Below are 12,658 nucleotides of genomic sequence, written 5' to 3'. Positions count from 1 at the left end.
TACGTGATTCAAAGGAAAGCAAAATCTTCAAACATTTTTCAGTTTATATGGTGAATGTTTGAGTTTGTAAAGAAGAATACAAACACTGCTATTTTTTTGGGACAGTCTAATATTCACATAGGAACAACACAAATTTTTATATATTTTTCTTCATGTTTTGATTTGGAATAGACTGTGTAGTGTTCCCACTGCATTTGTGCGTATGGAAAGAGAAGCTATTAGAAGGATTTTAAGCTGTATTCACTTTTTTAAACACACTGCTATTATTTTGAACACTACTGTATAGGGACAGGATCGTATTAAATTTTGTCTGTGTCTCACTACTTTAACCTCTGTCCTTACTGCAGGAGCCTGGGCTGTACCGTGGTGGAAATGCTAACAGAGAAGCCTCCCTGGGCAGAGTATGAAGCCATGGCAGCCATTTTTAAAATCGCCACCCAGCCAACTATTCCTCACCTTCCCCCAAACACATCAGAGCAATGCCGGGACTTTGTAAAGCAGATACTGGTGGAAGCGAGGCAGAGACCGTCTGCTGAGGAGCTTCTCCGGCATCCCTTTGCCCAACTCACCTATTAAGTCTTCATCAAAGTGTCGTCCTTCACTTGACCATGGATATTCTCCAGAGATGAATGTTGACTTTTGAGGGAAGACTCTGGAACATTTAATGAGACGCGATGACAATCTTCCCTTCAACCTACCCCTACCCCAACTACCTATCGCTGACTAAGTCTAGAACAGGTTCTAGATTCAGCACAGGTTTGGGTGTGTGTCAGTGTTAGAGCAGCAGAACAATGGATTATTTTTTTATCTTGAAGTGACTTTGATTCCTAGAAAAGAGTTCTTATGCTCCAAGCCAGAGACACCGTATGAAGGAATGGTGCGTGATGACTTCCATTAAAAATATGCACCATCCTCCCATCATGAAGGAGTTCTTCCACGTCTTAGACAAGTGCCTTAACGCCTCTTCAGCCAGGGAGCATGATAACCTTGGCCCAGTGGCATCTTCCTTTTGAAAGTCCCAGCATTTCAGTAATGGTGAGATAACCTCATGATAGCAGTATGTGACTCCACATAACTGGTTGTAGTAAATGTCCCATTTTGCATAACATTACGTTTTTATGTCCAAAATTCTGTACTGATTAATTTTATAATCTATTTTTATAGGAGGTTGAAGCTCCGAATCTGTTGCTATCATCCTCACTTTTATACTGTATGCAGTAATCTCCCCCTAGTGGTGGATGCAGGCAGACATAATTTTATCATTTAAAGTGGTTGTCCACTTTCTGCTTACATTTACCCTAGCACACCCTTAGAAGACCACCCTTCCCACTATACATGGGTGCTGCATTTGACATTTCAGAAGTTTAAGCGGACAACCCCTTTAACTATGTCTGTCCGGGGAATATGGAGCTCTATATCAGATATACAGGGCTCCAACACTATGAAGACATATATTACATGAATCAGCACAGAAGTTTGGATCTACTTAAAAACAAAATGGCGCTCAAGGATGGACATTTACTTTAAACTTCCTGACCAACCTGAAGTCCTTAGGATTCTTGCTAGCAGCGTGCCTTAGTGACGGGTATGTGATATGGTTACACACTTTACATTCCCCCAGCAATCAGGTGGTGTTCACACACTGCATTTGCATTGAATTTTCTGTACCCCCTTTTTTGGGGGGGGAAAGGCATGGAGCCAATCCCAAAAAGGAAAGCTGTGGTCTCTATTCCTAGCAATTGCATTGTGTTTATGTGGCTGATTTAAAGGAGTATTACAGTTTTTGGTAAGGGATCGTTCCCTTTTTGTTAGGAATCTTGATGCTTTGACCCCCAAAGAGAAACTGTCATTTGAGGGAATCTAGCAGCTGGTGCAGCGCCACCACAGGAGAAGTGAAGCATTACACATTGTCCATGTAAGGCTTGGATCCGCTTGGTCTGTGACCTGACGGTCCTCGGTGGGGTCTATGAATACCCTAGCAGGAAATGGTTGTCTAAAACAAAACAACCTTTTTAATGACTATCGTGAAAAGTTCTTACATATTTAGTTTCAATACCTCTGCTTTTGTCGATGAATGGAACCATCCTTGTTTATTGAGTTTCAGCATCTGCCTGTGGAGACCTAACACTTCTCATGGCTGAGGGTCAGGGGCGGTCGCAGACAGCACAGGGACCCTGTGCAATAACAGTATATGGACCCCTTGCTGTCTAATAGCTTACCATAGGTCACCCTCTGATCTCTCTGACCACCAGCAATTGTGACTTATGACATGCCTTTGCTAAAACCCACCCTGCAAAGTAACAGATAGCAGGAAGGTACTGTATGTTTTTATTGTGGTAGTGGGCCCCTTCCTACAAGGTGCACCTGCACAGGTTTCACCAATGGCATGCCCAACTCTTGCTGAGGGTTCTGTGCAGTGGTATCTAATGTATACAGTTATCTATGAGCTGAACAGCCTGCACTGATACACTGCAGCAGACAAGACAGAAGTGAGGTGTGTGGTGACAGGGGGCTGTCTATGTATTAGGTCTGGACAGTGTTTCCCCTTGTGAACGTAAAGAAGAATATTCCCATTCTCCGACAGCATGCAAAGATCTTGAAATTTGGACGGAAACAAAATGCAAGGGGGCAGATTTACTAATCCTCTTTAAAGTAGGCAGTGAAAACTTTAGCACAGCAGTTAAAGGGGTTATCCTGGAAAAGATGATGACTTTGCCTCACGGGGGTCCAGGTTCTGGCATCCCCCGCCGATCAGCTGTTTCAGGGAGACCAAAGCTCTGGTGAGTGATGCAGGCTCCCAGCAGCTTTACAAGGACAGCGCCGTACATCGTATAGTGGCAGTGCTTGGTATTGCACCTCAGACCCATTGACTTGAATGGGGCTGAGCTGCAGCTAGGCCATGTGACCGATGTACAGTGACGACACTGACCTAGGAGAATGCAAGGCCTCTTCTTCATAAATCTGTCTAAGGCTACTTTCACACTTGCGCTTGATCGGATCTGTTCTGAACGGATCCGATCATATTAATGCAGACGGAGGCTCCGTTCAGTACGGATCCGTCTGCATTAATAACTTAGAAAAAATTCTAAGTGTGAAAGCAGCCTGAGCGGATCCGTTCAGACTTTCAATGTAAAGTCAATGAGGGACGGATCCGCTTGAAGATTGAGCCATAGGGTGACATCTTCAAGCGGATTCGTTCCCATTGACTTACATTGTAAGTCTGAACGGATCCGCTCGCCTCTGCACGGCCAGGCGGACAGCTGAACGCTGCAAGCAGCGTTCAGCTGTACGCCTGTCCGTGCGGAGGCGAGCGGAGCGGAGGCTGAACGCCGCCAGACTGATGCAGTCTGAGTGGATCCGCTCCATTCAGACTGCATCAGGGCTGGATGGAGGCGTTTGGGTCCGCTCGTGAGCGCCTTCAAACGGAGCTCACGAACGGACCCATGAACACTAGTGTGAAAGTAGCCTAAAACGAGATTCTGCAAAAAATATGCTGAATGTTGGCACAAATGATTCCAGAAAGTTGAAGAACTTTCCTTCTACGATAAATAAGTATTATTAGCATAAAACATTGTATTTTGTAAAGGAGAATTCAATTATCTGGACTTCCCTATATGGAGAGTGACAAAAGCGACCAAAGCATTTATTAGTGCGGGCCACTTGTTAAAGGGGTTTGCCCATCTCAGATATTGATGGCATATTGGAACCCGCTCCAGTTCGGGGCCCCCAAAGTGAAGGAGAATGTACTGCACAAGCACGGTGTACTCTACATTCACTGCTGTGAGAGTTCTGAAAATAGCCGAGTGAGCGGGCACATGCATGGCCACTAGTGTTGTGTGAAGCGAGCTTCAGATGCTTCATCCGAAGTCTGTTCGTCCAAAACTGCGGAATAATTCCTTGGAACCGAACCAGTGTTCGGTTCCAAGTTGTAAAATAGTTTTCCATTTTAAAAATCAACTACCAAAGTTACTTTACGCGATTTCGTGAATACGTTGTAATCGTGCACTGAGACGAATCTCCATACAGTATTAGGGTCCATTCAAACGTCCGCAATTCTGTTCCACATTTTGCAGACCCATTCATTTCTATGGGGCCGCTGTGCTGCCCGGATGCGGAATTGCGGGTCCGCAATTCCGTTCCCGAAAAAAAATAGAACCTGTCCTATTCTTGTCCGCAATTGCAATATTAAGTGCCGGCGATGTGCGGTCCACAAAATGCGGAACGCACATCGCTGATGTCCGTGTTTTGCAGATCCGTGGATCCGCAAAACGCACACGGACGTGTGAATGGACCCTTATTCCGAAGTTTTGAACGAAGCGACTTCGGATGCTTCATCCGAAGCTTGCTTCGCTCAACACTAATGGCCACCTCTCCATTCACAGTTACAGGACTCGGCTATTTTCTGAACTCCCATAGCGGTGAATGGAGGGTGATCACGCTTCACTTTGGGGGCCTATTTTGGAGATAGGAGCAGCTATCTGGCATTAATGGCATATCCTAGCAATATGCCATCAATGTCTGAGATGGGAATAGCTTTTCTTTCTATGCACTTTGGTTTGGGCTAAGGATTCCATGGGTGGTCTGCCGAGTGCAAGAACCTAAGACCTTGCCTGCCCCTCCTCAGTTGTCCTTTCTATATGGATTTAAAGGGGTTGTATACGCTGGTCTTAATTTGCCCTCCACTGGTGTAAGATGCGGCACAATTATTTAGAGGCTCACATAATGGTGGCACATGCCAGGCCGTGGTGCGACAGAACTGATATCTACTCCAGGCAGGAGCTGGAGTGGATTTCTGGTGTAATGTTGCTAAATGAGTCGTTCTGCAGAGGGCCCATCCCACCCAAAGGAGGCAAGGATGTCAGAAAAAGCTTAAGGCTGAGTTCACACGAGCGTGACAGATTTGGTCCGGATGCGTTCAGGGTGCGTTCAGTTAAACTCGCACCATTTTGCAAGCAAGTTCAGTCAGTTTTGGCTGCAATTGCGTTTAGTTGTTCAGTTTTTTCCGCGCGGATGCAATGCGTTTTGATGCATTTTTCACGCGCGTGATAAAAAACTGAATGTTTACAAACAACATCTCCTAGCAACCATCAGTGAAAAACGCATCGCACCCGCACTTGCTTGCAGATGCAATGCGTTATTAACGCAGCCCCATTCACTTCTATGGAGCCAGGGCTGCGTTAAAAACGCAGAATATAGAACATGCTGCGATTTTAAAGCATTGCAGAAGTGATGCATGAAAAAAAATGCTCATGTGCACAGCCCCATTGAAATGAATGGGTCAGGATTCAGTGCAGGTGCAATGCGTTCACCTACTGCATTGCACCCGCGCGGAAATCTCGCCCGTGTGAACTCAGCCTAAGTCATATGTTTTGTCTCAAATTTTTGAATTAGGAGGCTTGATAATCACCCCCTTAGACTCCAGTGATAGTGTGGCCAAATCATGGTGGTAACAAATTACCACCATTTTACCAGAATTTCACACAAAACAAACTGCATTGTGCTTCTTTTTCACAGCAATAAACCACAATTTGACTGCGTGGTGTTAATAAGCCCCTATCGCCATCCGATTTCCGAATGCTGAATTGTTGGGTAATTTTCACGTTAATCTAAGATGGGATAGATTTTATCACATGCCAAAGTAGGATTCTCAGATCAGCGGGTGCTGGATTTCTACACATTTTCAGTCTGCAGAGACACGTTGTCACTTCTTGAGTAACCATAAGTGCTTGTCTTTTGATCACTTCCTCTATATTGCCTAAGAAGTTTTAAGAACCGACTTCCTGTTTTGTAATGTAGCATGCACAGGAGATAGCGATGGCCATGTGTAGTCAATCCTAGTGATATACAGTAAAAGTTCTTTAATCTGGCATTGCAACTGTCAGATTATCAAATATGGCGGATTACTGGTCGGTTCGAAAAATCAGGAATTTATTTGTAAGAACCTCTAAGAAATCAGTCCATAAATAAAATGTGAATGTACAATCTGCTGCTAATTTCTTGTTTTTTATAAATCTGAATAGTCTCAGAGGTTAATAGTCTGATCTTGGTTTCATGAGGTTCCAAAGGATCAGAATTTCTAGATTATGAAATGCCGGATTAAAGGAATTTTATGGTATTCATTAGATTAACTATGTGGACAAGACATGTCTGTGATGAGAGCAGCAAGGAGTACCCAATAAACCAGACTAATATATTCAGCTTTATCATCAGAATGACCACATTGCTGATTTACAGTCTGTATTGTACTCCAGAGCTGCATTCACAAACCTGCAGGCTTCAGAGCTGTAGTGTTTTTACAAAGGTTGCTGTGACCATTTGCATTTTAGGAAGTATCATATTTACAAGTCACCAGGCATTGTATTTTAGAGGGAATCTGTCAAACCAGGCACAATACCTTGTGTTGCTCTGCTGAATGTAATGATATATTTCACGTAGAGATCTGTGGCTTCGTTCTGGAGAAAATGTACTGTAAACCATATGCAAATGTGCAGTTAAGTGCAACCAAGGTGGGCCCAAGCACCAAGTGCACCCTTGCTAATCCTTCTTCCTTTGCCAGCCCCTCCCTCTCCTTGATTGACCTGGCCTTGTCGATCACAAAGGAGAGGGAGAAGCTGGCAGGAGGAGCAAGAGTGCACATGCTTGGGTCTGCACTTAGTGCACTTAACTGCTCATTTGCATATGGTTTAAAAGTACTTTTTCGCCAGAACGAAGCAACAGATTGCTAAGTAAAAGGCATTACATTGAGTTCAGCTAGTTACAAGGGATTGTATCTGGTTTAGGGCTCTTTCACACGAGCGGTTCCCGTGCAGGTAATCCGCTGTGTGAATGAGCCAAGCCCCGTTCCGGACAGCAGAGACACGGAGCAGTAACATGATTGATAATGTGACCTTTTTGCTACAAAATCACGGTGACAACTTTATCTCACTGTGATTTTGTAGTAAAGATGCTGTACGGAATGGGGCTTGGCCCTCATTCACATAGAGGATTACCTGCACGGGATCCAGTCGTGTGAAAGAGCCCTTAAGGGTACAACCACATGGTAACGTGCCTGCACTGCGTTTGAGTACCGCGCACCTGTACAAGTCGCAGTGGTCTCCAGTTAACCAATTAGGACTGCACTTTTTAGTTGGTCTACGTTGTTAATGGCCACAATGCCCCGCTGCCATTAACAGTGCAGACAGACTAAACAGTGTGGTTCTAATTAGTTAAGTGGAGCCCGCTGCAGCTCATATGGCCATGTAGTACTTGAAGCCGCACGGACACTTCACGGCCCTGGCATGTGTCGTTTCTCCCCCAGGGCTAACTGCACACGTTGTGGATTACATGCCGATTCTCATGCGGAAAAACAGCAACATGTATGAGATTAGACAAATCTCATGTAGACTTTGCTTTTTTATTTACGTGCGGATTTGGAAATCTGCAGCATGTCACTTTTGTGCGAATTTCACCCTTTTCAATGCAAGGATCTGCGACAAAACCGCATCAAATCCACACAGAATGGCAGTATGGATTTGGTGCAGAAACGCACAGAAATTTCTGTCTCCTGGTGATACATTCCTTTTAATTTGTGTGTGTCAATCAGCATGCCTACTGACTGTTTTCAATAACCCGTGGAAGTGAAAATGCAGCTCGGGAGTACAATACAGGATTTACCTTGGGATCAGTACAAGAGAGTTGGAAAAGCATCTGTTTTGTATGTGGGTGATTTTCTGTCAATTTATAGAATCTATAACGAATCCTAAGGTCCCTGTTATAAGTAGAAGCAGTGGAGTAAGAAATGTTGAGAGTGGGGTTTATGTGGACAATCATATTCTCTAGGTAAGTGCCTTTATTAAAGGAGTTGTCCAGTGTCCGTTTCCCTGGCTGATGATACTATCGTTAGGAGTCCCCCTACTGGGCAGATTAAGGATTGAATGGCACTTATTGTAGCCACTCTCCACTACGGCTAGTTGATGGCCTAAGAAAAGATCGTATAACGTGTCATTTATAGACCCAGAATACATGTAATGTGTTCTTTCTGATGAAACGAACAGTGCTTTTGCCAGCGCAACTCCAACTTTTTGGGTCCATATTTATGTGCTGATTAGTTTCTTGATATATTTTTATAGCATTCAGATTTCTGGTACATGGCTCCAACCCCCCTGTAACGATATACTGTGAAATCTGCAGCCTCCACTTGAAGGCTTCTATTGAACACTATATTAAATCCACCTTTAGTTGGATAGGGGATATCCACCACAAGTTGGATAGGGGATACATTTAGATCTTGGGGGCAACTCCTTTATAGGGGGTTGTTCCAAGTTTTTCCCTAATCGGTGAGTGCCCAACCGCTGGGACTCCCACCGATCCTGAGAACAGGGGGTCCATTCCACCTGACACTCCATACATTCTCTATGGGACTGCCAGAGATAGCAGAGTACAGCACGTTGCTATTCCCAGCGGTCCCATAGAGAATGAATGCAGTGGCAGGGCGCAAGTGTGGCATACACAGTGGGACTTCTACACGTGAGATACTTATCCTCTATCCTGTGGATAAGGGTATAGGTCGATAGCGTGATACAAGCCCTTTAAATATGGGATTTGGAGCTTTGTGTAAGAAAAACAGCATGCTGACGACTAGATTTTAATGTAAAAATGTCTAAACTTGGTGTTCTTGAAGGTGAGCAAGTGCTAGCATTTCCTACCACTGGCTCCATCCTAGAGAAGAATGCTTCTATTCCTTAGGAAAGTTAGGCCGGTGATTTGCTATTCCATTGATATTTTATGCAGGCAGCCACAATGTGGGTGCATTAGAGTCCATATTACAAGCACAAGGCCTGGCGGCAGATCTTATAGACTAACTATAGTAACACTGCAGGTGGCTGTAATATAGACGCTACAGTGCAGCCGCATCATGGCTGTCTGAATGAGTCTTTATGTACACGTGTTATCTGTTCACCTTGTGTGTAGGGAATATAATAATCCAAGAACCTTTTATATTTTGCACTCTATGGGCTTGAGCAGTTTTGGGCACAACAGTAACCAAATAGGAAAAGATCTCTGTATACTTGCACTGATGAAGAATTTTATTTTTGCTCAGAGCCAAAACTGTTATTTTCTTCTGTAAATTTTAGATCACCTTAAAAACAGAAAAGTATGGAAGTGGATTATTGTGTTTTCCCTGCAGTACCTCAACATGGCCTGTAGGATCAGTATTGTCCATAAGTTTGCTGATGCATACTAAATGCACTTTTTCATTTCTGCTTGGGTTTGGTCAGGAAGCAAAGTATAAGGTTGCAGTGTGCGACCTGGATCCCTCAAGCTGTAGTAAGACTATAACTCCCAGCATGGCCTATGGGCTGTAGTTTTACAATAGCTGGATAGGCACAGGTTAAGAATAGTAACATGACAACAGCTATGCTGGGTCCAGTGGATATTTTACTGCCAGCACATTGCTCTCTGGCTGGAGAACAGGGTTACAAGGTTGGTGCATCTGTTAAATAAATATATGGTTCCTTCATGTGTGGGAACCAGTGCCAAAGGGAATATCCTATTTACTGTATAAATCTCTATAAATATATATACTGACTTGGGGCTTGCAGTGCAGAGCCCTCACAATGTATCCAGTTTTTATTTGTTTTTATTTACAATAAAATGGTCATTTATATTAATATAATTTGGTGTCATGTGATCAGATCGTCCAGCGGGAATGACGGACTAATAAAAGACGTTACTCTTTCTTTGAGTCACATTATAGCAGGAGCCTCCAATGTGTAGCTGCCCTGGTGTTGTGAAACTACAACTTCCCTCAGCCGTCGCAAGGACGGACTGGCCATAGACGCTACAGGGAAATTTACTGGTGGACCAAGCCCTTCTCTCTGCTACTGGCCAGGTACCTAATGAGCTGTGAGAATCAGGTACTCATGTACCAGCCCGCAATCGCACATGCCTCCCTGAATTCATCTGCTGTGGCCTACATCTCACCTTCTCAGCATCTTAATCGGAGAGAACTGGAGGAGGACAGAAAATGGCAGCTATTGATGGCCACCAGAGGGACAGCTTTTGGGACAGAATATTGTGCAACACTGTGGTATTTGGTTCTGATGGAACAGGTCTCTTGCGCTATGGTATTGCTGACCCTGCCAATTTTTGTCATCCCATCTATTGACAATTTGGCCCTTCCTACAACGTACGGCCACTTTAGGTTCCAAGTCCGTCCCTTATCCTGGCAGCTATAGTTCTGCACTTGCTGGAGAACACTGTTATAGAGTGTCTAACAAGCTGAGGAGGACTTGGCATGTTTCACTTTTGTTGCAGCTGCCAGCTCAGCAAAGCAATGCGGAGCCCATTTTCCAAACCAACCTACCTTCAGTTCTTCTGCAGTTAAAGGGGCTGTCTAAGTTGGGCAAAAAAAAATATTGTCTCAGGGGAATGGAAGAAATCAGTTAAACATGTATGTAACTCTCAATTTATGTCCTCACCGTCCCAGATTTCTCAGTTTACTTAGCTGCTGCAGTGATGTGGGTCAACCAACGCTGCAGCCAAGTAAAGAGAGACTGGGAGAAATGATGTGGCAGGGGAATAAAAGGGAAAAATAATGCTTTATCACATTCCCCTCTGCAAATTTGCTGTACGATCTGAACTAGGTGTAAGGCCTCATGCACATGACCGTAAGCATTTTATGGTCTGCAGACCTGTAAAATACTGGAGCGCTCAGTGTGCCATCCATGTTTTTACCAACCAACTTTAATGGATCCATGGTCTGCATTTTGCGGAAAAGTATAGGGCATATTTTGTCTTTTGCAGAACAGATATGTGGATGCGGGAAGCACATGGATAACGGATGCATCCATCTGTCAGTATTTGTGATCCATGGTCCTATGCGGGGGGGAACCTTTTCAAGGCTCTACATGCTGCTGAACATGGCCCAAACCTTTAGCCATCTGAATGAGCCCTAGTACACAAATAACTGAAAACATCTCACCCCAAAGCCAGTACACAGATATGACACACGATGACCAATAAGACAAACGCACACAACACTAGAAAAACTGAAGAAATATTTTATATCATTATTACCCTGTATTACAGAACAGTAACATTCTGGAGTTATCCTTGAGTCTGGAAGTGTTCGGTACCCTTACAAGTAAGACAAAGGCCATTGTGTGCAAGACAAGATGGAGGAAGATACAATGCTTCTAGGCTATGACTAATGTGAGGCAGATACTGAGCCCTGAGTTTACAAAGCTGCTGAAATGTGGGCAAATGTAGAGCTATAGGCCATGGGTTTGGTCTGGAGCTGTAAGAACCAAAGTCATACAGTTGTTTGGGTGGTTCCTTACATGGACACTACACTGGAAGTTTTCAGATGCTAGAACCATAATTCATATGGTTCTAGGGTTGGTAGTTTAGATGGTAGGACCATAAGAAATATGGAAATCTGCTCCCTTTCTGTCTGGAAATATTCAGTCCATATGTTATTAAAGGGATTGTCCGGGTTCATAGCTGAACCTGGACACACCCATATTTTCAACCAGGCAGCGCCCCTGAGGCTAGCATCAGAGACAGTTCATTCTCCAATGCTCTCCCTTGCCCTGCGCAGGGCAAGGGCTCTTATTTACTATAACACACGGCCGGGCAATTGGCTTCCGCCCAGCACTGTGTTCGGTGACATCACTGGCTCCGATGGGCGGCCTTTAGCACTGCCCTAGCCATTTACAGGCTAGGGCAGTGCTAAAGCCTGCCCATCAGTGCCAGTGACATTACCGGGCTAACTGCTGGGTCGAAGCCTCCGCCTGGCAGCCCTAAGGAAAGCCCGGTATGTCGCCGAAACTCCACGAAATGCGGGACTATGCTCAAGTTAGAGGGTTGCCTGGGTGCAAATGGGGATATGTCCGGGGTCAGAGCTGAACCCCTTTAAAGAGAACCTGTCACCACAAAATGCAGGCATTTTACTTGGCAGGAGGAGCAGATTCATACATATTTTTGTAAGAAAAAACATTCAGTAAAACTTGTAATTTATACACTTACAGCTCTGCTCTTTCTGAGCTCCGGGATGATCTTATTAGTGACTGACCGCTATCTCTATAAATACACATACAGGGAAGGCTGTCAATCACTGATAAGAACGCCCACTTGGACAACTGAGCTCAGAAAGAGCAGAGAGATAAATGTATAAATTACAAGTTTTATTGAATTCTTTCCTACAAAACTGTACATCAAACTGCTCAGCTTCTACTGCTCTATAACATGCTGCCTGCAGATTACACTGCATTTCATGGTGACGGGTCCTCTTTAAAGAGGTTTTACAAGTTAATTACAGATTTGCAACATCGGATGTTAAAAAAAATAAAAATAAAATATACTCGCCTCTTTCACCCTCTACCATTCTTGGTGACGCCGGTCTGATTCTCCTCTGTTTGTATAAGGCTGCAGCGGTGACTTGTGGGTATACAGCTTTGGCTGCTGCAGCCAATCAGAGGTATACAGTACAAGACTCCTGAGGACAGTTAATGGCTGCTGCAGCCTTGTATACAAACGGGGAGGAGTGCCACCGGACAGATGGCACCGAGAACGTCAGGGGCAAAAAAGGAGAGTATAAAATAATTGTTTAATATAAAGCATTAGGTTAATGGGAAAAACCTTGTAACTAACATGTACAGGCAAGGACTGTTGCGCC

At 44.3% G+C, this 12,658-nt stretch overlaps 1 protein-coding gene across 1 annotated transcript in view; it reads left to right on the top strand.

The window, feature by feature from the left end:
* Positions 1-3,034, top strand: part of MAP3K3 (mitogen-activated protein kinase kinase kinase 3) — a 34,528-nt gene extending 31,494 nt beyond the window's left edge. Inside the window, exon 16 of the mRNA XM_044298310.1 lies at positions 348-3,034. Coding sequence (XP_044154245.1) covers positions 348-576 — 229 coding nt within the window. The 3' untranslated portion in view covers positions 577-3,034. The remainder of the gene's footprint in view (positions 1-347) is intronic.
* Positions 3,035-12,658: the final 9,624 nt, after the last annotated feature.

The sequence above is a fragment of the Bufo gargarizans genome, chromosome 6, assembly GCF_014858855.1.
Source record: "Bufo gargarizans isolate SCDJY-AF-19 chromosome 6, ASM1485885v1, whole genome shotgun sequence".
Taxonomy (NCBI): Eukaryota; Metazoa; Chordata; class Amphibia; order Anura; family Bufonidae; genus Bufo; species Bufo gargarizans.
The sequence above is the reverse complement of the archived record's forward strand: the minus strand, read 5'-3'. Positions and strand labels throughout refer to the sequence as shown.